Below are 26,234 nucleotides of genomic sequence, written 5' to 3'. Positions count from 1 at the left end.
TTCTTGGTGTTCTCTGGGGCCACTTATCCATGTGGAAGGCACTCTCAACTGATTTGGCTATGAATCCATCCTTGCAGATCACTTACACCCATACATGCTGATCGTCTATCCTGTAGCGGATGGGATCTTTCAGCAAGAACAATGAGACATGGTTAGAAATGTCCAACATTGGTTTCAAGAGTGACTAAGAAGAATGACTAAGACTTCCAAGTACTACCCTGGCCCCCTAAATCCCCAGACTTGAACCCAATTGAGCATCTGTGGAACCACCTTGATCGTTGTGCTCACTCTATGGATTCTTCCCAACGCACCCTCCTGCAGCTGTGGGAATCACTGCAGTCAGCATGGCTCCAGATACCTGTGACAACCTACCAGGCCTTATCGAGTGACTCTCAGCTCATCTAGCCGCTGTCCGTGCTGCACGTGGCAGTTACTCTGGATATTAGCTAGTGGCTACAATATTGTCACTCGACTGTGTATATTGTATATGCTGCTTTTTTTTTTTTTTTTATAGGTGTGAAAAACTTAAAACAGTAGTTGATGTGTACATATATACATACAGTATGTCTAAGACTAGTTTCACACTAGTGGCAGGGGACTCCGTCCTGCCGCTAGTTCTCGGCGTGTGCGCTGCTGTGTTGCCGCCGGTACTCCGCCCCCGCCCCCATTATAGTCGATGGGGACGGAGCGGCAGTCCGGGGGCACACGTGAACTAGCGGCAGGACGGATCCAACAGGCTGTTCACCCGCCGGAACAGCCTGCCAGAGTCCCCTGCCACTAGTGTGAAAGTACCCTTAGGCTCTGTGCATACTGCATTTGAGCCTTCACATTGGAGTTATACATTTGGAAAATTTACCTCCAACAGAAGACTCGGACATATGCCAATGTATAGGCATACAGTGGCTGACATGTATCACCCAACATAGGCCGGAAGGATGCTATTTTGGCCTTTTTTGGGTCAATAGAGCCCTATAGATTCGTGTAACTTATTCACTGAGAACTTTTTCTAGGCTCTGAAGCAGTATTTGTTATATACATGCATGGATATAGCATATATATATACCGCCACATAGCCACTTATGATCTCCAGCAGATAAAATCAGAGCGCCTAAATATTAATCTAGTAAATCGTAATACACGGTAGTTTTCCAAAGGCGGTGAGATGTATCCTCAGCTGTGTTGTGTGATGGAAATGCTTGTTTTTGCAGATTGTTGGCATTTCAGTGCGTTTTTGTTTCCTGACGCTGGCAGAGCATTCACATGGGCCGTTGTTCAATCTTTATGAAAGGAGAATGAGAGAAGTGGTGTCACAATACGCAGTGTGATTAAAAAAAAAAGTTTATTCAAACATGTCTGACAAGTGTCGTCCTCAGAGACCATTCAATCATAGCCGACTGTCTTCATTTTGTATTTCCCATAGGTTCCTGTTATAGTCAATAGCAGCTGATCCTCAAAGACTAACCTTTTCTAATTAATCTCTCCTACTAAGTAATGATAATGAATTCACAGGGAAAGCTCTGCAAAAAGAAATGTCATTTCTTGTAAAAAACACCCCTGGAAGCGTATTTCACAATATAATTTTGGGGATTTTCCTGTGCTCTTTTTGCTAGGTTCTTGCTTACACCGAAGGCCTCCATGGAAAATGGATGTTCAGCGAGATCCGAGCGGTTTTTTCAAGACGGTACCTCCTTCAGAACACGGCCTTGGAAGTCTTCATGGCTAATCGTAGTGAGTTTATATATATAAAGATATATTGAATAGATGTTATCAGTCTACTGTCTTCCTCTAGACCAGGGGTGCACAACCTGCGGCCTGGGGGCCACATGCGGCCCTTGATACCATTCTGTGCGGCCTCCAAACATCTGGTAACAGACATGTATGTCTTTGTCTTGTGGCTGCTCACATGTATTTTATATGTATTTCTCCCAGTAGATGGGAGTCCTGGAGGTGTAACCAGACGTTTATAGTATATACGGTATGTACAATGCGCAATAAATTACAGTATTTCAGTTGTTAATACCCCTTTAAATTTAATTTTTCGGCCCTATTTGTTGGTTCAGGCTGACAATGTGGCTCCCGACCAGAAAACGTTGTGCACCCCTGCTCTAGACAGTCACAATCGATGAGTAAAAGGGACATAGGGGGGGAATTTATTCTTTGAGTTGTGCCACTTATTATAGTACATGTTACATATTTTAAAAAGAGCTTGAGTTTAGCATGAGGAGACAAAGCCAACAACAGTGCCACAAATCTAAACAGCGTTGTATTTTGTCAAGGTTACGTCCATACGAAGATACTAGTCACCTGACCGCTGTCATGACCAGGCTTGCAGGGGCATCACATTGTAGCAGTGAACCAATAGAAATGAAAGAGGTCACAGCATTGAGTTACATGTGGGCCGCTACTGAAAACCCTGAATCGCAAACGATCCAGCAGAGTTTCAGGGGTCGCAGTCGCGGCACACATGCAACTCATGCTGTGACCTCTTTCATTTCTACTGGTACTGCGACCACATTCATTTCTATGGGATTAACACCACCCTGCGATCCTGACCCCTGCTAGTGTCGCCGTACCCTCTAAAAGGGTTGCTTCATCTGGACATTTATGACAAATTGATAGGATACTCGATGAATGTCCAATAGGTGCTGGTCCCACCTCTTGAACCTGCTCCTATCCCAAGAATGGGGCTCGACTATGAATAGAGAGCATGCTCAGCGTCCTCTCCATTCACTGCTATGGGACTCCCAAAAATAGCCTAGCCAGCGCTTGGCAAATATTAGAGGTTCTAAGCGGTAAATGGAGAATTAAATGTAGGGCTCCGTTCTTGAGATAGGAAAGCAGGTCCCAGAGTCAGGACCAGCACCTATCGGACGTTTATGGTCTATCCTCTGCATATTTCATAAATGTCCAGGTCGGACTGTCTCTTTCTGCAAAATTTAAAAAAAAAATACATTTCTGTCAAAGTACTTAAACTTACATTATGTTCTCAAAACTGTTGCTGTACTTAGAGCAGTTGTTTGAGCTCAAGAGCTGTTCTTCCTACTGTTATTGGAAATTACAGTAGTAAACTGCAACCCTAGCCAGTCATTATATATCTTCTGATCATAATGCATCTTGCTCTGTCTGGCTTCCCCTTTCCTTTCTCTACGTCTCCAAATAGTGTTATGTTATGTTCTTGGTGTCAACCTTTTGTACCAAAGGAAGACACACCTATACCTAGCTAGAAACAGGGTTTTTAGGCTGTAAGTGCTCAACCTGAACTACTTTTTCCACCTCTTTCCATTTTGTTCTGTAGCCTCCGTTATGTTTAATTTTCCCGATCAAGCCACTGTCAAGAAAGTTGTATACAGTTTACCTCGGGTTGGCGTTGGCACCAGCTATGGTTTACCACAAGCCAGGTATGTGTCTTCTTTTATTAGCTGGTTCCTTGTGTAACTAGAGTTTGTTCTTAGCTTATGTTGCTGCAGTATTTTCCACAGCGCTGTACAACAAACGGGGAAGCAAATATATAGAAACCAATACTTTATTTACATAACATATAAAAATATCTAAAATAATTAGATACAAAATAGCAATGGCAGGAATAGGGGGAAAAAAGGAGATAACTGGATGGTTGAAACTTATGCTAAAGTGTGGCGTCAGCCCTCATATATAACCACCTGATATAAGCTGTTGTGAACTGATGTTTCCATGTGCTATTAAGTAAATGGCACAGAAGGACCTAATGATATAATACAGATAAAGCTAGAGGTGGGAAAGAAATAGTGGGCAAAAAACATACAATTCACACTCATGCGTTTCGCATGTAGCCTCTTCTGTGGATAGGTCCTGGGGACAGCACTGTACATATTTTGTATTTGTACACTACCAGTCAATTTTTGACAATCAATGCTGTTTTAAGGGGTCTTTGGAAAACCCCACTGTGCAGAAGCTTTGCATGGAACATGTGCAGAGAGCCCCAGGGGAGTCAGTGCAGGAGATGGAAGTGGTAGTAGCCCTGCTGGAGTTTTGTTGCACGGTGTACTCCCTCAGGCCGTTGCTCTCTGGGGAAGTGGAAATGTAGCGTTGAAGAATGAGGCCAGAAGTAAACTTAGAACAGTCTTTTTTTTACTAAATGCAAAGTGTAACTTCAGGTACATTCAATAGCAGCAATTTCCAAGTGCAGTTTTTTGCCACCAGTAAGGATTACTGGATGGCTGGAATTTAGCACTTGTATTGTACTGGCCTAGTAGTAGTATAGGTGACGGGTGTCTTAGTTGTAGTCCCTCACCTTACAGCAGCGTCCTTTAATGCTGGTCTCAGCTGGTCACTCTGCTGTCTCTCTTCTCAAGGATTTACTTAAGAAAATTGTTGGTTGTTCTCTCTGGAGAATCCCTCTCAGGAGCTCAGACGTGTGCTTCCTCTCCTGTCTCAGGTTGCTCTGGAACTCCCCCTCCTGGCAGGAAGTAGGACCAGCCTGCATAATATTAAGAAAACATTTGCGGATACCCCCAGGTCTGGGGTACTGCACATGCAATGGTTATTTACAGCACAGCGCCACGGAATATGTTGGTGTTGTATAACTAGGGATTATTATTATCAAGCGAATCTTCTAAAGATACAGTAACAAGCCCAGAAAAGATCACTGAAGCTTTTTCTACCACTGTGAGGCCTTTCTCGATGTCATATATCCAGAAAGTAAAGACATTTTTGACAGCTTGCTAGTAGATCATAAGAGCTGCACGGGCAAAGCAAAAGCTGTCAGTCATGGGGTCTATGATGCTCATCAAGAACACGTCTCCCATTCCTATCCCCGATGTTAGCGATGCCACTTATCGGAGCCGCTGACATGCAGTAACTATAAGATATAAAGAGAAGCTTACTATGTATTTACAGCTTTTTTTTTTGTAATATATTTTATATAGGAAAATGACCATTATTGTCTGGCTGGTTGTTGCATGCTGTGATGGCCCCTTCCTTCGTTATTTTACAGGAGAATCTCCCTGGCCACTCCCAGGCAGCTCTTTAAATCCTCCAACATGACTCAGCGTTGGCAGCGACGAGAGATTTCAAACTTTGAATACTTGATGTTTCTTAATACCATAGCAGGTAAGGCTTCTGGCTCTACAATCCTTTCTAATATGTTTATGTTTGTCAGAATCCTGAGCAGCGTGACTTGATCGAATGCGTTTATCCCTCCGGGACTCAGCTGCAGCCCTATGATAGACTCTCACATTAAATTTGATAAGGGAATGCAGGAACCTATCAGCCCAGCTCTAGATGCATTGATTGGTATGGAGGCAGTGCCTAACTCTCTTGCCATTTCCCCAGCTGACAGCTTTGTCTGAAGCTTTATTAGAGGCAACAAACCATTGCCAGGAACTGTCTGGAAATAATAATGGGGGGGGATGTAATTTTACTATTCAGTCATTTTCAACAGCAGAAGCAGATACAAGACTAACAGCAGCATGCCTAGTACAGATGTCACCTACAGTGTGGCATGATTAGGTAACCATGTTCTGTCTACTTACCTCTAATCCCGCTCTTCACATAAATTATGCTGTGGATCCAGCGCTTCTATCACTTCTGATAGCATTCTTTCCTGAATCATATTTATTAAACAGGATATTCACCCCAGTGTAATTATTCTCTGTATGTTTTTTGTTTATTTTGTTTTTATATATATTTTTTCCTTTAGGTCTTGTTTTTTTTAGAGGTTTTGTTATGCAGGATCTCTGCAAAACCTGTGGCAAAAGACAACAGTATTTCAAATAAATTTTAGGTATATGTGAATATATAATTTTAGGCTACTTTTACACTCGCGGTAGGTAGCCTTTTCTGGCAGGGGAACAGCCTGCCGGATCCGTGCTACAACTAGTCCACCGCGCCCCTCTGGCCCCAATCACTATGATGGAGGCGGGCCGGAGGTTTGGCTGTAGCATGGCAAACAAGCCGAGAGGCGGCCGGACAAGAAAACGCAGCATGTTGTAGTTTTTGTCCGGCCGCCTCTCGGCATGTTTGCTGTGCTACAGCCAAACCCCCGGCCCGCCTCCATCATAGTGAATGGGGCCAGAGGGGCGCGGTGGACTAGTTGTAGCACGGATCCGGCAGGCTGTTCCCCCGCCAGAACAGCCTGCCGGAAAAGCCTACCGCAAGTGTGAAAGTAGCCTTAAAGGGGTTTTCTTGTAATACTGTTTTTTTTGTTTTTTTTTTAACAAATGCCCTCAGCCTGCCCCTGAAACAGAAGATTAGTACTTGCCTAATCAATGCCCTCAGCCTGCCCCTGAAACAGAAGATTAGTACTTGCCTGATCCTCTGGTACTCCGCACTGTCTCCATTTTCCTGTCCTTGCGCTGTTTTCTTCTAGCGGTGCATGGGCACCAAAGACTGGCTTCAGTGGTAATGTGGCCACAAGCAGCATGTCACTGCTGAAACCAGTCATTGGCTGGAGCTGTGTATGTGACCATGCCCATATGTCGCTAGTGCGGGGACCAGAAGATGGAGGCAGCGCAGGGGACCAGAGAAGGTAAGTATGAATCTTCTATTTCAGGGGGCAGGCTGCGGGCACCTGCTAAAAGATCTGTATTACCGGAAAACCCATTTAAAGTGTACCTGTCAGGTCATTATTTCTGCCTTAGGCCTCATGCACACGACCGTGTCCAATTTGTGGCCAACAAAATACGGATAAAGACTTATTGACTTCAATGGGTCCATGCTCCAGTTTTTGCAAGCATATTCTATCTTTTTGCAGAACAGACATATGGATGTGGAAAGCACACGGATGGCCCATGTTCTTTCCGCATCCGTATGTATGTTCTGCTAAAGGATAGAACATGTCCTATAATTGGCTGCAAAATGCGGACCATGGACTTATTGAGGCCCATGGGTCAAAAATAATTGTGTGGGTCCACAATTTGTGGACCGCAAAATACATACGGTCGTGTGCTTGAGGCCTTATCTGTGAGACAGATATGGTAGAGGGAGAGAGTTTGAGCTCTGGGATATATTAGTTTATGTGGTTTGGAGCAGGATTTTTGAGAAAGAACAAGAATAAATCCTGACAGGATTCCTATGAGAGACACTGAGAGTCCGGATAACCAAGCCCATAAAAGATTTAAATCTTATGCAGATTTTGTAGAATGTTTATTTCTGCTGCAAAAAAAATTAAAAAAAGTTTACTAGATAGATGCTGATAGGGACTTGGATTCACCTATTATATTGTGTAATATAAACTTTGTAATGTTGGTTATTTTCTCCCTTAAAATATTGACAGAAAAGACAAAGATAGCAACAATCATAAACTGGCATTACAGATCCCTGTGGTAATAAAGGGGTTTACTGAGTCTAGAAAAAGATGGCTGCTTTCTTCCAAAAACAGCCACACACCTGTCCGCGGGTTGTGTATAGTATTACTGCTCAGCCCCATTCCCTTTGGTGGAGCTGAGCTGCAATACCAGACACAACCCATGAACAAGTGTGGCACTGTTTTTGGAATGAAGCAGCCATGTTTTTCTAATGCTGGACGACCCCTTTAACGTCACTGTGGAAATATAGCTTGCTTTCTGTTCTACAGTGATTCTCAAAATATTCCTTCTCCTCCTCTTTCTCCTCCTGATCCCTCTACTGAGATACAGCCCAGAACTGACACATGCTCCTGCATGGCCTAAGAACACTCCTGCCCAATAGGGTAGACTGGAGCGTAAAGGGGACCAGGCGATCCTTAAAGGGGTATTCTCATCTTGGACATTGTCCCACCTCTGGGACCTGCACTTATACTTAGAACAGAACCCGCAAATGTCAGAGGCCTGCACCTATCGGACATCAGCCAAGTGGGACCCACACCTATCAGACATCGAGGGCATATCCTAGCTATATGCCCCCAATGTCCAAGATTGGCCAACCCCTTTAATAAATACATCATGAGATATATATATATATATATATATATATACTGCCTAGCATTTAACATCCAAAGCCTCTAAAAAGCACCATAAACAGGCGCAGCAGGTGTAGAATATTAGTTAACACCGCAGTAGTGTCCTTACGGCACTGGACGACCATAACCTTGAAATTATTAATTAGATTGGGAATATAGGTGAGCCCCCTCCCCCACAATTTTCAGCGTGTTTCCCCCTCTGTGATGTGCAAGCTTTTGCTAACTAATTATGTGTATATTTAGCTGCAGTCTGTGTTGGGCTTATTATTGTCATGTAATTTGATGTAACTCGAACTGCCGGCTTCTAAAAAAAAAAAAAAAAAAAAATCATTAAAAATTCCTTCCTAATGACCTAGAGATGACAAAATGTCTGTAAAGTGTGAAAACGCAGACAAGCATAGGAACATCGCTCGCAGAGTGTTAATCCAGATGCTGGAATCATCTAATTAAACAATATTTTGCTGTCATTAACATGATCACCAAGAAAATGCAGCTGTAATTTTTTTTGGCAGCTCTTCCCGAGTTTTTTTACCTTTTAAAACTCAACCAGTAAATTGAACGTTTTAATTAAGGAAATTTAAAAAAAGTTTATTGTTGTTTTGAGCCTTTGTCTGAAGCGGCCGTTGTGGATCCCTACATATCGATGCGGGCGCGGTGTTACCCTGTCCTGTCTTCTGGTTTTACATGTGCATCCCCAGTGACATTGTCACCTGGTGTAGGTGGCCTGGAAGAACCATATTAGGACTTGTGCACACGACCGTGTGGATTTTGCCGATCCACAAAATAGGGATACTGTCCGTGTTGCATCCTTATTTTTTGCAGACCCGTTGGCTTCATTGGGTCTGTGGTCCGCATTCTGCGGAGACTAGTATAAGACTTGTTTGCGGGGGCGGATGCGGAAAGCACGCGTTACAGCCATATGCTTTCCGTATGAAAAGTGTAGAATATGTCTGCTATTTCCGAAACTCCCATAGAGGTGACTGGAGAGGTGTCCGCCCATGTGCAGTGCGCTCTCCATTCACGTCTTTAGGAGTTTTGGAAATAGTCAAGCGGAAAGTCAGAACTTAAATAGAAGTGGAAGGGAGAGCAGGCAGCGCATGCGCGGTGCACACTCCATCTAACACTGGTGGCCAACGATGTCTCAGATGACACAACCCCTTTAAGGATGACCCTGCACTTGTCTACAAATGTGCACATTGCAGGAAAACTTTTTTTGAACATGGAAACGGCTGCATTTCGATGACTTCTCAGAGAACAAGGAGCGCTCTGTTCAGTATTCTCAGGTCTGGTAAACCAACCATCATTAAAACCTAGAAGGAAGCCGTCCTATGACAGCACTGTAAATCTGCTCCTGGCCTGGGAATTGATAACCTCGGTTCTTTTTGTCAGGTTTAGCAGGGATAGATTTTCAATTTAGTTTGTAGCCAGGGAACACCAAAAACAGATCATTAAACATGGGTGTTATGTGACCCAGTGAAAGCAATACCGGTTTTCTCAGCGCAGTGGGGGGCCTTCTGACACCATTTGCTGCCACATACCATTCAGCGCTGTATGGAAATTTGTTATATGTTCACAAAATTAAAGGGTTTGGCCTCTTTGCAGTGTTTTTTGTGTTCCTCGCTGTATGATAGTCACTGCTCCTGATGGGTTCAGTAGCATCCACATTCTGTCTCTTCTGCACTTCTGGTCCTGACGGCTGTGGTGTGTTCTTGCAGCTGCGGCCCCCACATATAACATCACTGAAAATGGCTGTGTTACATCTCCTGTCCAGTCGGCATTGTGCACTCTGGTCCTTTCTTCTACAGCGCAGACTTCACATGAGTTGTCCGGCGTCTGCGCAGTAGAAACCCTTCTCTGCCTCCAGTGTCCTGTCCTATATGCGCAGCTGCCTAGTGAAGCGGGCGTGCCCACTGTGAAAGCCCCAGTGCAGCCTCAACTCGGATTCTGCACCTGTGGCATTTTACAGTGCGCCTGCTCGCTTTACATGGCAGCTGCCCGTATAGGAAGGGACACAGGAGGCAGAGGAGAATTGTCTATACTGTGCAGGCGCTGAAAGCCTGTGCAGTAGAAGAAAAAACACAGCAGAGAAAAAAAGTCCATTTTTAGTGGCAGTGAGGAGCAAAAGTGCAGAAGAAATACAATATGGATTGAAGTTACTGCACACATCAGCAGAGGTGTCATACAGAAAAACATTGCAAAGTGGCCAACACTTTTAATTAGTGATATATTTATTATTTTTTCTTGCTTTAATTAGTTTTTATTGCTTTTATTATTACAGTTTTATTTTATTGGTTTTTTTTTTGGGGGGGGGGGGGGGGGGGTTACTAGGGGGTTTTAGTGGATATTCTGCAAACCAGCTCAGTTTATCAGTTTAGCTTCTTGTCATTTACAGTGGGAGAAACTTTCTTTCTGACAATGTTCCACTGGAAAAACTGTAGCAGAGTAATTTTCTATTTGCCTTCATATACACTTTTTATGTGCTGTTTTTTTTCTATAGAGAAAAATTTGAAAAACTACCTTGAAAAAAATGTCCAACTTCCAGAGCATCTCCAACCAATGGTCCGTAAAAATCTCTCGGATGCTATCTGTGTTGTGTCAGTGGTTTTCATGGACCCATAGACTTCAATGGAGGTGCTTAGTCTGCCTCACATGTCTCTGTGGTTTTTCCACTGACCCACTGTCAGTGGAAAATCACTGATGTATAAACACATTAAAATCCATGGGTTAAGTGTCCTGTCCGTGGAGACCAAGGACGGCACGTGTCCGTGATTCACTGACATGTAAAAGAGCCCTAACATTGTTTACAGGTGCTGGTAAGATTCAGACCAAGGGCTCATGCACACGACCATTGCAGTTTTTGCAGTCCTCAAATCGCAGATCGTCATAACACGGATAACTGACGCATGCATTCCACATCCGTTTTGCGGACAAGAATAGGCAGTTATATTAATGGCTGTCCGTGCCGTTCCACAAATTGCGGAACGCACACGAACGCCTTCCGTGTTTTGCGGATCCGCAAAACACACAACAGTTGGGTGCATGTAGCCTTAAAACCTTACTTCTTGAATCCAAATAATACACCAAAACGAATCAAAAGCCACAGAAATTCAATAAATTGTATCTGTATAGCGCCACCTTATGTTTGTTCTTTTTCCTTATATTTTGTCCAACTCACTGAGGTGGTTGCATGCGCTCCGTTTAATTCTTCCACTACTGTTAGAAGATTTGGCAGTAACAGGGGAACTACAGCAGAAGGAGATGTGAGGTACAGGGCTGGTTCTAGCTTTGTTAGGAAGATGTTGTCATGTGCTGTATGATGTCTGATTATGTCAACCATGACATAACCCTTTTAAACTGATTTCGATCTGAAGGCCTGGTGCATTGTTTGTAATGTGGTTCCAGTTATGAGAGAGACCCTATCTCCTGTCCCCAGACACTGGGCCAGGCAACTGTACAGTGTTGGAAGCCTGTCCTGCTAGGTGAACCTCCTGCTGGATTTCCCGATCGCGCCGTTTTAAATCTCTTGACGGGAGACATTGCTTCATTTTATACCTGGAACAATACATTACGCACCCTATTTGTGGTGTTTTGTGTGTTATTTTTAATTGCAGATATTTTTTTTAGGGAAATCAGAATATAAAGGACAACATTGTTTTTCAGCGCCCCAATAATTTATTATTTTTTTTATAGAAAACGGTGATGTTCTTCCAGTGATGAATACAACCCTATAGGAGGTGTCTGTGGTCTACAGTATTACCATAAATGCGCTAAAAAGTCTCTTGGGAATGACGGTAACACTTCTTTTTTTTTTGGTCTGATTTTTTCAGGGAGAACCTATAACGACTTGAATCAGTATCCTGTATTCCCATGGGTGTTAACAAATTATGAATCCGAGGAGTTGGATTTAACCTTACCAGGAAACTTCAGGGATCTTTCAAAGGTAATTCATATTTATGTAGAAACTTTTCTTTTCACAAAATATAAGAAACTTTTTTTTTTTAAAAACTGTCAAGATGCAGATGTGTTTTTTGTGTTTACATATAATTGTATGTTTTTTGATGGTTTGTTACTATATATATATATATATATATATATATATATATATATATATATATATTGTGTTCTCTAAGCGTATTCCTACAGAGAGGATGTTTGTCGTTGGAGCTTGAGGGTGCCTATAGAAGACCAGTCCTACACATCGTGCATGATGTTGGGGAGATGAAACTGCAACAGATTTTGCATTGGTGACAAAAAAAAAAATGTCACTGCTTGGGTGTATTTTCACAGATCTGATCTACAATGCAATACGTCCATGTGCATGAATCCTAACCTCCACTAGAGGCAGCATTTTCTGATAGTGGCTGTCACAGCGCTGCACCCACTGTAGTCCGCCTCCAGTTTCTTCTTCATTGCGCCCATGTTTCTCATATGTTGATGTTGCCATAGTTGATAAATACTTTTTGTCTCCTTTCCATTCTTACACTTTCCACCATTCCCTGTGGGTTCACTGATACAATATATAACGATGAAGAGAATTCCCTTCGAACTCTTGCGGCTCCCTATAACGGTCTCTGTGGGACTCTGCGGTGTGCACATTTTTCAGTTTTGTTGTTCTCTATAAAACAATAAGACTCAAATCCTCTAATTTCCGATTAATATGGTATCCAGCTGTTAGATTTACTGATGTGCTAATTGGCGTTCCCCTCCCTACTCTGCAGGGAGTGTGCCGTAAATGTTAGCAATTAGTAGACGCGTATTAAGAGCGTAAAGCGTCATGTGTTACATACATACAATATTCTTTCTGTACATAATGGGGGATGTTTGATACAGGAAGACTTTATGTACTGCATATCATTTAATTTCCATTGGCGACAATTATTACCATTCTAACCAGAGGGGGGGCAATAGAGTGGAGGGGCCACAGGGCAACACTTATAGTGGGGGCTTCCTTCAAGTCCTGGTTAGCAGTACCACAGGAAGGTGTAATTGCACTGCATCTCCGCTATAAGGGAGACAGTGTGCAGAAGACTCAGCACTTGCAGCCTTTTCATCCAGCCACTTGGATAGGGCAGGGGTAGGCAACCTCCCGCACTCCAGCTGTTGTGAAACTACAACTCCCAGCATGCATACTTCCTCTGTTCTTCTCAGAATTCTCATAGAAATGAAAGGAGCATGCTGGGAATTGTAGTTTCACAACAGCTGGAGTGCCAAAGGTTGCTGACCCCTGGGATAGGCCCCCCTTACACATTAGTGTATTGTTGCCCAAACTCGCCAAGATCAGCGGGTTCGATCAATGGTCTTTTGTGTATGGGGAGCTCCTGACTCTCCCAAAAGATAACAAGCTGTTGAATGTGTATGGCCAGCTTTAGGCCTCTTTCACACAAGCGAGCTTTCTGCTCCCGCGCTGAATCCTGACCCATTCGTTTCAGTGGGTCTGTGCACATGAGCGGGTTTTGTCATGCATCATCTCTGTGTTCAGGAAAAATCTCAAAGTATATTGTGCAGTTTTCACACATCTGATTGCGTGAAAAATGGAAGACATCCGGATGCAATGCGTTTTTCACTGATGGTTGAGGAGATAAAAATTATTTTTCAGTTTTTCTTTACGCGCGTGAAAAACGAATCAAAACTGATTGCATCCGTAGGGAAAAACGCACACACTGAACGCCATCGCAAACAAACTTGAGAGAACTTGAGTGCAAAACCATCAGTTTGTTCCTGAACAGATCCTGACACAATCGGTATCGCTCGTGTGGAAGAGGCCTTAGAATTCAGTGATGGCTAACCTCCGGCAGTCTAGCTGTGGTGAACTACGACTCCCAGCATGCTCCATTCATTCTCAGAACAGCCAAGCAAGTGTACATCTTGGGAGTCATAGTTTTACCACAGCTGGAGCGTCGGAGGTTAGCCGTCACAGCCTTAGATGGACCTGCAAGTCTCCATGCCTGTATTGTCCATATGTCCTTGCTTCTGGTATTTACACGCAATGACAAATCCCAGTGAGCGCAGGGATAGTTGTGTGGCTGGGCAGACTTCCTGGGAAGTCGGTGGCTGCCATAGGCGACCACTGACGCTGGCTGTCAAGGGTCAATTTCCTAGGAAGCCAATTTTGTATATTTTTGGAGTCTGGGAGGAAACCGGAGAACCTGGAGGAAACCCACGTAAACACGGGGAGAACAAACAAACTCCATGCAGATGTTGTCCCTGATCGGATTCAAACCTAGGGCCCCAGCGCTGCAAGGCACCAGTGATAACCACTGATCATAGATGGCCTTGGGCATTTGTCGGATTATTGGACAGATCACAACATGTGCACCCGTCACCACGCTGAACTCGCTCTGACTAATCCAACAACGAGTCGGAAACCACACACAGTCGAGTTCATCACAGTTCACTGTTACCAGCAATGATGGGAGTGTGAGGCCGCGGACAAGCCTCCTCACTGAGCACCAGATATGCTGTCTGCTAATACTTGAGCGGTTTGAGTGGCAGGAGATAAGAATGACAATTAGTGTGTTGCAGGAAGTGATCACGCCTGCAGGCCTCGTACTGTAATAATGCAAATGAAAGCATTGAAGTGTGAACTCTTCTGCCAAAAGCAGTGTGCAGTTCGTTTTCTCTTCAGCAGGGAAAACGATGAGATGTTCATTTTCCTTACGTTTTCTATGGCGGTTTTAGGGAACTCACTGGACTAGGATCAGGCACTGCTGATGGTGTTTATAGGGGTTATCCAATACTATAAAAATGTCCCCCATATGCCAGGGCCCCTCACACACAACTCCCTAGCATCGCGGGTGATGCTAGGGAGGCCCGTCCCCGCCTGCCATTGGCTCCTCCCCCCCTCCCGAAACCGTATGTTTGGATCCGTGCACGGGGAGAAGCAGCGGTAGTGCAGGGACCAGGAGCGGTACGGGGAGCCAGGTAAGTATATTCATTGTGAGGGGCACGGCATAGGGGGGACATTTTTATATTATTGGATAACCCCTTTAATGGCACCATGATCATGCTGTAGTTAATAATAATTTCCACAGGTTTAGACTATTGTCTCTTAATTTTATAGGAGTTTCTTGTCCCCGTGTGATGCAGTGCCTGTACTGCCATTTGTAACCATAAAAAACAAGTAAGCCTACTTTCACGTCTGCATTTTTGCTGGATCCGTCATGGATCAGCAAAAACATTTCCGTTAGTATAATACAACCGCCTGCATCCGTTCTGAACATCTCTAAAATAGCAATAACAGATCCTTCACTAAAACCATTGTAACTCAATGAGTGCCGGATCCGTTCTCTTTTGTGTCCATTTTGCTCCGCATTGCATGACTCACTCAAAAACGCTGCTTGCAGCATTTTTATGTCCAGGATGGGAACACAACCAAAGAGAACGGAATGCATTTTGGTGTACGCCGTTCAGTTTTGTCCCCATTGACAATGAATGGGGACAAAACGGAAGCGTTTTCCTCCAGTATTGAGATCCTATGATGGATCTCAATAACGGAAAGGAAAAGCGCAGATGTGAAAGTAGCCTTATATAGTGATAAGTGAAAGGAAATCAATATCTGATTGGTGGGGGTGTGGCACCCCTCGCCGCACCGATCGGCTGCTCTGCAGTAGCTGTGGGGCTATGACTACGCAGCTCCGTCCATTGTGTAGTGGACAGAGTTGGTTACTGCAGCACTGCTCCTGGTGAATTGAATGGACGCAGCACTGAGAGTAACCAGCCCAGTCCACTACATAGTTGGTGGAGCTGTGTTGTTCCAGTGCAGGAGCTGCTATAGCACTGCCTTGAGCATGAGTAAGAATTTTTCTTGAGCACGAGTAAGAATTTTCGAAAAAGCGTAGGTGATAACATGCAGACCAAGTACCATGGTGATTTTAGTCTTGTCTACAATAAAGAAGAATTGTTTTATGCAACACGTTTCATTGCTGGATCAACTTGTATGTACTGTAGAACTGCTGATCCATTAGGGGTTGGAGGGGTGTCAGACCCATGCCAATCAGATATTAATGACCTAACCTGAGGATAAGACATTAATATAAAAGTACCGGAAAGCCAATCTAATTGGTAATACTCTGGCATGCCTGCCTTAATAGACTATTTTAAGGACCTTTATTAGTTCAATATTACTAAAAATATATAATCAGATAACTAAAAATTTATTTTAAATACCTGATGTAAAGCATTATCCAAAAGTCAGTAGGAGTTTTCATCTGAGTCCCGCCACTTGTGTTACAGAGGATAACTTCCCAGTCTTCATTGCAGAGTCTTAAAAATATGAAAATTGCTATTAGCCAATTGCACTTCCAGTTGATGTTATTGGCCTTATCTGCAGAGCAGCGCACTGCGGTACTTCACTACATAGCTTTAAAAGATATCCTGTCACCAGGTTACCTTTAGATTAAGGCATCAGTTTGATGTACGGTTAAAGCTGAAGATTGCACCCTGTAAATCCCATCACCAAAGTGTCAATCAAAGTATCAGAATAAGTAAGTTGCCACAGTTCCTCACATACAGCATGTTTCCTATTTTTTTAGTAATCTGGAAAATTGTGTCCAGATGGTAGTCAGATTTTTAACCAGTCATAGGTGCTTTCTGTTTTCAGTAACTCATTAATGGCTTTGCTGTATAGATTGGGACATGATAAGCAGAGCCATCTCCTCATTAGAGGCTGGATGAGCAATGAATGCTCAGTTTTACTTATAGAGGCATAGATAAGGTAGGATAGCAACACTAGACAAGTAGAGAAGAGGCATCACCAGACTGCAGAGCAGGAGCTAGACCTATATGAACCGTGCATGCTTGTCCACCACAGCTTGACTCACTAGGGGGATACAACTATTGGCAGTGAAGGAAAAATAGAGGGTCACTACCACTGCCACCAATGTAAGTTATCTCAACAGAGACAAAATATTTTATTACATTCCAGGTGGAGAAATTATTTTACCATGGTTTTACATTTTTTTATTACATGAGACCTTCTCGTTAAGCAGATCATTTGTTCCCGGACCTAGTCATGTCTCCTCTTGTATGTTCTACAGCTGCTGAGATTTCTGAGGTTTGTTTTTTTAACATGACTTCAGCCCTGTTCACAAAATGTAAAATTCAACCCCACTATGTGTAGCGTGGCTGCTCAGTGTCACCAAACACCATCAGCCATTCTCCATGAGCCGTTTTCATCATTAAACGTGCTTTACAAACGTATCCTGTGCGAGCCAACGTCTCTTTCCATTAGACGTGTTATTCCAGTGATAGACTTCAGCAGGCATATTGATCTGGTTTGTAGGCAGCCTCCGCCCTCAGTCTCCCCAAGCTTCATAGCCCTGGGGCAAGTAGCCCAGTTATATGCTCTTATTTCCTTCTGAGAGTAATTCAGTTTTTTTTGTTGTTTTTTTACACACTTTTATGAGCACCTTTTATATGAATGGTGAAACCCATGTACGGGTTTCCCATATTATTTTGTGAAGGCATTCAGTGGATAATGACTATCTTAGGGAGTTCACATCTCCGTTTCATTTTCCATTCTTCTTATCTGTTAGTAGAACAGGGGGGGGGGAACGGATCCTGTAAAAAATAAATAAAAGGATCCGGAGCATTCGTTATGCACATTTTGCATCCATTTTAGCCATTTCCATCTGACGGAAAAAAAGTACTGCATACAGGACTTTTTTTCCATCTAAAAAAATGTATCTGAGAAATGGCTCAAAAGGATTCCAAATGTGCATAAGTGATGCACAGGATCCGTTTTTTCTTCCTTTATTTTTCTGTTCTTCTGACGAATCGGAAGAACGGAAAAATAACGGTGATGTGAACTCTCCCTTAATATAATTGAGGTAATAAATGTGTAATATTTTACATTGGCCACTGGTCATTTATAGATATTTTCCAGGTTTAGATTAGACCTATGAAAAGTGGAAATCCATCCCCTCTGACTGCGGATGGAAGGGGAACTTGAACAGCCTGAACTGTAGTATCTGACAGCCAAATGTGAATGGATGTAACTGTGCCGCACTGCCGCCACATGACAGCATTATGTAGAAAATAAAGTTATAATGTAGTGCATGCTGTATACCAATTACGGTTGAAGTCATGGGGGTGGCACCGCTATCCTGAAGAGTCACAAAGTCTAGTCTTCAAACCTTCACTTCCAGCTTGGTTGATGTGCCCCTCACTCCATCAAGGCTCAGATTTATAAATAATTCGGGTCAGTACAGAGATCTCTCCCATCATCTATTTATCCCCAGGACTGTGACTGTGACGAGGGGACATCCTCTGCGTCTGGAGGAAAGAAGGTTTGTACACAAACATAGAAGAGGATTCTTTACGGTAAGAGCAGTGAGACTATGGAGCTCTCTGCCTGAGGAGGTGGTGATGGTGAATTCACTAAAAGAGGGGCCTGGATGTATTTCTGGAGTGTAATAATATTACAGGCTATAGTTACTAGAGAAGGGTCGTTGATCCAGTGAGTTATTCTGATTGGAGTCGGGAAGGAATTTTTTTTCTCCTTAGGGAGAATTGGCTTCTACCTCAGGTTTTTTTTCGCCTTCCTCTGGATCAACTTGCAGGATGACAGGCCGAACTGGATGGACAGATGTCTTTTTTCAGCCTTATATACTATGTTACTATGCATTTGTCTTTGCTTGTTCTTTCTGCTCATGTGTAGTGTAGCGAGGCAGCCTCATCGCTGAACCGCACATGCCCAGGAAGTGCACCTTGCTGTATTAGGCATGAGCGGGAGAGTACAAGGCATCAGCACATCCAAAACTTGTAGGAGGTGGTCAGTCAAGCTGGAAGAGAGGTTTTGTAGCCCGAACTTTGTGACTCTTCAAGAGAACATCGCCATCTCACGAGTCTTCAACCATAATTATCATACTGCGTGTACTAAATTATAACTTTATTTTCTAGATAATACTTAAAATGGATAATCTATACAGGGGCATCTTGATACAGCTACTCTCCAGAGGTATAATGTGATAGTGGTTGAAGAGGTCTCAAATCTCAGATTTGCAGTAATTGTGACTACACAAAAATAAAACTATTTCTGCATTTTTTTTTTTCATACTGTTCATGTTTTAGACCAAATAACATGATAAATTAATTCTTCAGATTATTACAATTGCATGAACACCTAATAATATGTGCATGTTTTTTAATGATATGTATGTTTTTATTTTATACAAAATAATGTTTCATTTATGTATTCATTTATATATTTATTTATTTATTGTGGACTTTGTGTATTGAGTAAGTCCCTCCTAGGGGCAGCTGCTGGCTTCTTTAATTCTAAGCCATAGCTTTGTTAGGCCTCATGCAAACAGCCGGTTTGCAAATCGCAAAACACGGATACCAGCCGCGTGCGTTCCGCATTTTGTGGAATTGAAGGTTTGGCCCTCAATAGGCCAAGTCCTATCCTTGTCCATGATATGGACAAGAATAGGACATGATCTTTTTTTTTTGCAGGGCTGCTGAACACTTTCCAATTCACTGACCACTCGTTCTGCCCTGTTTTCATTTAGATCACGTTCAGTGCACGTTGATTTTGGAAAGTTTCAGTTTACATCTCCGCTTTGTTTTTTTGGTTGTTGTTTTTGTACGATGTGCCCCTCTTTCGATTTCCCTACATGCTGTGTGAAGCAAATCGAGCTGTCATTTAGTTTTGTGGAATGTGACAGGCGTATTTGAGCTCTTAAACACCCAATGTTGTGTGTTAACCCTGAAAGATAAGGCTTTTGTATTAGGCAGAGCTGTATTATGTATAAACTGTTGATTAATGGGAAGTTATTAGATTGTCAGGTGTCTGTGTTCATATGATAACTTCTAAGGCATTATCTGTGAAATTAAACAGCGGCCTGCGTTCTCCTATTGCCGGTATATCCTTAGTGAGTTCTGCAGCTACTATGCAGGAAGGGTTACAGTAAATATATGCAGCTGTTGAAATGTATCTTAATGTGAAAAAACTGAGTTGATGTCTAAAAACAAAATCATATATATATATTTTTTTTTTATTGTAGCCTATTGGTGCTTTGAATCCAAAGAGAGCAGTGTTTTATGCCGAGCGCTATGAGACCTGGGAAGACGACCAAACGCCACCCTATCACTACAACACACATTACTCCACGTCCACCTTAACGCTGTGCTGGCTTGTTAGAATCGTAAGTATATCTTTGGGTTCATTGTGTGTTAAAAAAAAATCTTTAAAGTGACCCTCTGGTTCATGAAAAAAAAAATCACATTAACTGGGTAATGAACAGAACACTTACATGGTTCTCTCCTTTGTAATTTTTTTTTTAGCTGCAGATCAGAAGGTTCCTGGGTGTCTCCTCTGCCTTCCAAGATGGACGTACCGCTTCTCAGACCCTGCCTGTCCAGCCCTGCTCTTGGATTGGCCAGCGCTGTTCAAATGAGCAGTGCGGGCCAATCTGAGGGCAACAGGAAGTGTCTTGGACCACCAAATAGGCAGTCTGAGAAGCGATGTGACCATCTTGGATGGCAGAAGAGGATCCTGGGAATTGGCGGACCTACAGCTGAAAAGATTAAAAGGAGGGAACCGGGTAATTTTTTTTTCTCTTGAAAAGGAGAGCTGCTATATGGATTTTAAACCCAAACCATAATCCTTGGGTAACAAAGGGACTTACCCCACAAATACACTAGTCTGGGTACAATCCTCGATTTACAGTTTTATTGTATCCTTGGAAAACCAGGTGCTTGTCTATGCAGAACCTGCTCAATTTCTAGTATTGTTCTGTATGAGTATTTTTCTACTATTTTATTGAGTTTTATTATTTTTTCTGTTATTGTATTTATTATGACATTTTTCTCAATTATGCTCCTCTTAGAAGCTATTGTTATATCTGTTATAGTCATTATATCTGTTAAAGGGGTTATCCAACCACAAAAATGCCCCCCCAAATGCCTGGGCCCCTCTCACAGATTGTACTTACCTCACTCCCCGGCACCCGCATCACTTCAAATGCTGTCACAGCCGCCGCTGCATCTCCCCGCCACACAGATCAAAGCATCTGGCGATGGAGCAGCCAATAGCAAGCCGCGACGGGAACGAGTCTCCCTAGCATCGCTGGCTACGCTAGGGAGGCTCGTTCCTGTCGCAGCCTGCTATTGGCTTGACTTTGTGGCTTTTTGGTCTTACTGGCTCTCAAAAATTGCACCATTTTGCATTTTTACACCACTTATTCCAGCTTGCAGAAATGGGTGCGAAAGTGGGAATGGTTAGCCCCTTGAGCTGATTTAAGCTAGATTGATCAACTGCGACTTTTCAGGGGGGAAAAAGTATAGGGGTGCATAGAAGGTTGAGTAACAGCTCAAGACAGAAATGTTAGACTTAAAGATGCACCACATTTATCAAGCTGTGTGTGATATTTGATAAATTTGGTACAAATTACAGCAAAGCAGATTCCTTGAAAAACTGGCTTTAAAAATTCCCCTCATAATAAATATTTGCCAGGGACTTTATTATTAGTGATGTGTGTTAGCACTAAGGCCCTGATTATATCTGCTACTTATTTCACTGCAACTTATAAGCCTTGATCTTAAAGCGAACCTGTCACCAGCATAATACCTCCCCAACCATCCACAGTACCTCATAGCTGAAGTCATCATGTCTTCCATTGATGTCTTTGCCTATTTCATCTGATGAAAAGTTTGCCAACATAAAAAGCAACTTTATTCACCCCGAGTGGCGTATGCAAATAGACTGCTTGAAGTTAAGGGGGCACTGGTCTTAAAGAGGCTGTGTAGCAATTTATATTGATGACCTATCCTCAGAATAGGTCATCAGTATCTGATCTGTGGGGGTCCAAAACCTGGGATGAAGAGGCGGCGCTCTATGCTAGCAAAGCTTCCTGTTCTTTACGCTGCACTTTATCTCGGACGTGCAGTGTAATGACGCTCCACAGGAGATGACGCGCAGTATAATGACCAGGAAGCAGCACTCACATGGAGCACCTCTTTCTTGTCAAACAGCTGATCGGCTGGGGTACGGGGTGTCAGACCCCCACAGATCAGATATTGATGATGATAGGTCATCAATATAAATCGCTGCACAACCCCTTTAACACTTAAGTCATATTAGCTGCACCCCTGTCAGGCCTCTTTCCTCCTGGTTGAAGCCTCAGTGCTTTTTTTCTTCAGATACAATGCGCCTGAGATCCCGCGCATGTGCTGTTTTGTTTTTAGCGCCTGCACAAATGTCAGTGTCTGCGCAGTGAATTAGTCGGGTCCTGCGCAGTGAGTCTCTGAAGCAAGGTACGCCAGGCGAGGCTCACCGCAGAGGCCCTGAAGACGAAGCAGAAGGGCTCACGCACAGAATCTCGAGTGTATTGCGTCTGAAGAAAAGAAAAAAAACACACACAGCTGTCAATCAGGAGAAAGCGCTAAGAAGGTGACGCCACTCGCTTGCCTTGGAGCATCAAGACCACTGCCCCCTTGACTTCAAGCAGCCCATTTGCACACACCGTGCGGGGTGAATAAAGTAGTTTTTTGGCAAACTTTTCCATTGGATGACAAAGACATCGTTGGAGACATGTTGACTATAGCTGTGAGGTATGGCCGGCGGTTGGGGAACATTATGGTGGTGACAGGTTACCTTTAATATTAATTACTACTTATAGGAAGTCTTCTGCCTTTGCATGTACAAAGCCTTCAAGTTATCTCCTTATGTTTTGTAGGTTTTGTGATGCACAATACTTAAAAAACTGGAATGACTGAAATTCTTCCGAAATGGGTCCTTATAAACCCACTTTTACCTGTAACCTTATATAAACCCTATATAACCGAGAGGCTATTGGAGGTCGTTGCCCCTGCCCCTGGTTACATCTTGTTCATGCCTTGACTTCATCAGGATCCATCTCCCTTACACCGTCCACCCTTTTACCATAAGCTGCTTAAGTGACTAATTGTAAATTCCATTAACCTGTCAGGTGTCTGCTTCTTTCTCACACAATCCGCGACGTTATCATTGAAATCAAACAGCAAATTGACTTGAAAATGTAAAAAATTCTGAGCAGCAGGTATTTGAGTGACACGTCTGTGTGCAAAGGTTTTCTCAGCCAGCAGCTGCGGTTATGAGGAAAGTCATGAGTGATGATGAGAGCAGCGCTCCTACTGATTACTATTGTAGTCACAATGTAAAGCACATGTAGCCGTCACTCCTACTAACACTACCGGCAATGCTCCGCCGTGGCAGAGCTCTTAAAGTGTCTCTGAAATAAAAAATAAATAAATAAAAAAAACTTTTGATATTTCAAAGGTTTTGATTGTTGGGGGTCTCAATGCTGAGACCCCCACTGAACGCTAGAATGAGTACACTGTAACGCTCACATAGCGCAGTTCCTCTTCTTCCTGCAAGAGATGAGCCCATAGACTTTCTATTGATCCCACCTCCTGCAGCGAGGAGAGTGAGCACGCTATGTAGGTGCTTCTTTTCCTTCATTCTGATCAGTGGGGGTCTCAGCACTCAGACCCCCACCGCTATGACACATCAAAAGTTCACTGCATTCACATCGCCCTTTCTTTTTTTTTTTCTTTTTTTTTGGGGGTTTAAAAAAAAAATCCATAATATGATGGAAACCCTGCTGACTATAAATGGGGGGTTCCTTGGGTTTCCCTCAGGGAGCCCATCATTTTACTGGACAAAATAGTTCAGCTTGCTGAAAAGAAAGCATTTCTCGGCTCGGCGGAGTCGCACGGTGTGTAACTTCACTGAACCCCCTTTGTCTTGGGTGGGTGATCTCTCTCGTCAAGGAGAACTCCCCCCACGTAGCTATGGGGAGCACCAACTGCTCGCTTTCAGCCTACAGCTGAGTTTTTTCCCCTTTATCCCCTAGAGCTACTATCCGGATCAGGGAGACCTGAGCAGATGCCAGGTCTTGGAGAGCCCATGGTGTTCTTGGTGACCATGAAGTAGTGGAGTAGACAAGAAGCCTACTGTGACTTTAGTGCCCGAGGGCCCACATATACCTTGAGCCAGTCCTCTACAGCTCACGGGCATACTGCTCAATACATCTCTAACTTATTTGCATTGGAAGGGAGCTTCAGTTCATCTGTCATCAACATTCAATGGACATTTTCTATTCCTGCCAATAGTCTTAGCTGCTGCAGTCTAAAATCTTTCAGACCTTCCTTAGACTTGAAAAACAATGTTTTGAAGTATGTGGAGATTGAGGATGTAAAAAACTGAATTATTCATATAGGTTCTCATTAGGTGAATGTGCTGTGCTCACAGTGTCGAATACTGGCTTTATATATCTTTATATATCTGATGTCTGAGAACTAATCTTAGGGTCTGTCACCATTGAGATTCTCTACATTCTTATGTCTATATGAAAATAGATTTTTATGGATGTAAGAAACAAACAGGCGGTCTACCCCTTTCCAGCTGCTGAGACTTTTACACTGACTATAGAACATTAGTTCTGTGCTTAAAGGGGTTGTTGAGGATCAGAAAAACATGGTTGCTTTCTTCCAAAAATGCATGCCATCCATGAGTTGTCTCTGGCATTGCACTGTAGCTCAGTTGCATTGGAGTCAAGGGGCAGAGCTGCAATGCAGCATGCAGAAAGCAACCATGTTTCTCTAATCTTGAACAACCCCTTTAAATGTCTGTTGTAATAACTACTAGCATCCCCTATGTAATAACAATTCTGGAGCATCTATTCTTATGGCTCTATGGCGTGTAATTCCTCTTATGAATTTCCAGCAGTTTGCAATAAGGCTCCAGGTGGGTGTTACCAGTGTGTCCCTGCACACATTATCCAATCAGTGCTGCCAAGGTTACTGTGCAGGAACACCCCCCCCCCAACTGGTAACACCCATCTGGACCTTCACTTCAAACTCCTAGCAGAGGACCAGTCATCACTTGGGATATTTCTGTTTTAGTATATACTTGTATTTACTATCAAATAACAGTTTTGGAGCATCTTTTTCATAACTTTGTTGCGTTCTTTCTGTTATTTCTCCTGGAAATGTAGGAAGAAATGAATAACTAGGTGTCACCATTCTTCTTGTTAAAGGGGCGTGTCCCTACATAGTCTGGATGTGTCAGTACTGATTGGACAATGTCAGACTGTGTAAGGGCACACCCTTAAGTAGTAACACAAAGTTGTCCATTTATTCATGCTTTTCTAGGAGGAATAACAGTGGAACAGCTCAACACGCAATTGTAATAAAAGGAAACCCAGAATTAGTTCTTGAAAAATCCAATTATTTACTAAAAACAGAGCTGACAGGCGCTTTTTTTTTTTACTTAAAACTCCCTATAAATTCAGTGGTTTTATATCTTCATAGACTTCTACTTTTATGTAAAATACAGATAAAAGATCAATGCAATCATAACAAAATCCTAACAAACAATTGGCGGGAAGGGTCCTGTAGAAGTTCTTTGTGGGTCACAGGCCTCGTAGAGCTCAGGACTGGTGACTGGTTTCACAGCACAAGAACATACACATTGCACAGGACTGTAAACCTCTGTTACTTGGCGAGGTGAGCACATACATGGCCTCCTAGCTTTCCCACGTTCACTTGTAACTCTATCCAAATGTTCCCTAAGAAAAATAACGCCCCAGTATACACTAAAAGTTTGTTTGTATGGGATACGGGTTATTAAGACCCCCCGGGGGGCAACCAGGTGACCCTAAGCTCATTACAAATTCAGAGTAGAAGCCAAGAACAGCAACTCAGAAAAGCCACATCACTCCAGAAGCCACTAGTATGTTTATAAAAAGAGCAAGTTCATCTGTCCGCTCCTGGTGCACTACATGAAATATGGACGCTTATATTAGCATGACATTAATGATATTTTCGTTGGAGGTTTGCAGACAAATGCTGAATCTGTAATTTCGTAGACTATAAAATGTGTAACAGGGTTGTTGGTTTCCTACCAGCCTTTAATAGAAGAAAGCAAACTGCAGGCAGATAACATTGTAAAAAAACAATATATAATAAAGTAGAAATACAGCATAAGGGGCCTCTCGAGTTTCCTTGCTTCGAGGACCACATCATTATGCATTCTATGTGCAAGGCCTCCATAGGCTCTTTAAAGGTCACCACTTGAAAATGTAAAACAATATTCTAGACAAAAGTTATTTGAGAGTAATTTCTGGATTTGACAACTCAATGAGGTTGAGGGCAGAGCTCATACTTATGTGTTACAATGTCAACACAAGTAACGACGTTTAAAATGGTATCACAGTATTAATACCCAACTAACAAAAGAGAAATAAAACAACAAGACTGTTAATGTGGTACAATCCCTCAGAAGGAAGACACCTTGACAAGTCTGAGAGGCATGGGCGGATTAAGTGGCCCAGAG

The 26,234-nt window shown here is 43.0% G+C and overlaps 1 protein-coding gene across 10 annotated transcripts in view; it reads left to right on the top strand.

Moving 5' to 3' along the window:
• The window catches only part of NBEA (neurobeachin), a 630,876-nt gene that overhangs the window by 525,127 nt on the left and 79,515 nt on the right, over positions 1 to 26,234 (top strand). For all 10 annotated transcript variants that reach the window (XM_040426128.1, XM_040426125.1, XM_040426127.1 and 7 more), the window contains 5 exons: positions 1,611 to 1,728; positions 3,296 to 3,398; positions 4,973 to 5,088; positions 11,743 to 11,855; positions 19,921 to 20,061. In XM_040426128.1, the coding sequence (XP_040282062.1) occupies positions 1,611 to 1,728; positions 3,296 to 3,398; positions 4,973 to 5,088; positions 11,743 to 11,855; positions 19,921 to 20,061 (591 nt within the window). The remainder of the gene's footprint in view (positions 1 to 1,610; positions 1,729 to 3,295; positions 3,399 to 4,972; positions 5,089 to 11,742; positions 11,856 to 19,920; positions 20,062 to 26,234) is intronic.

This window comes from Bufo bufo, chromosome 3 (genome assembly GCF_905171765.1).
Source record: "Bufo bufo chromosome 3, aBufBuf1.1, whole genome shotgun sequence".
Taxonomy (NCBI): domain Eukaryota; kingdom Metazoa; phylum Chordata; class Amphibia; order Anura; family Bufonidae; genus Bufo; species Bufo bufo.
This window is presented reverse-complemented; position numbering and strand designations above follow the sequence as displayed.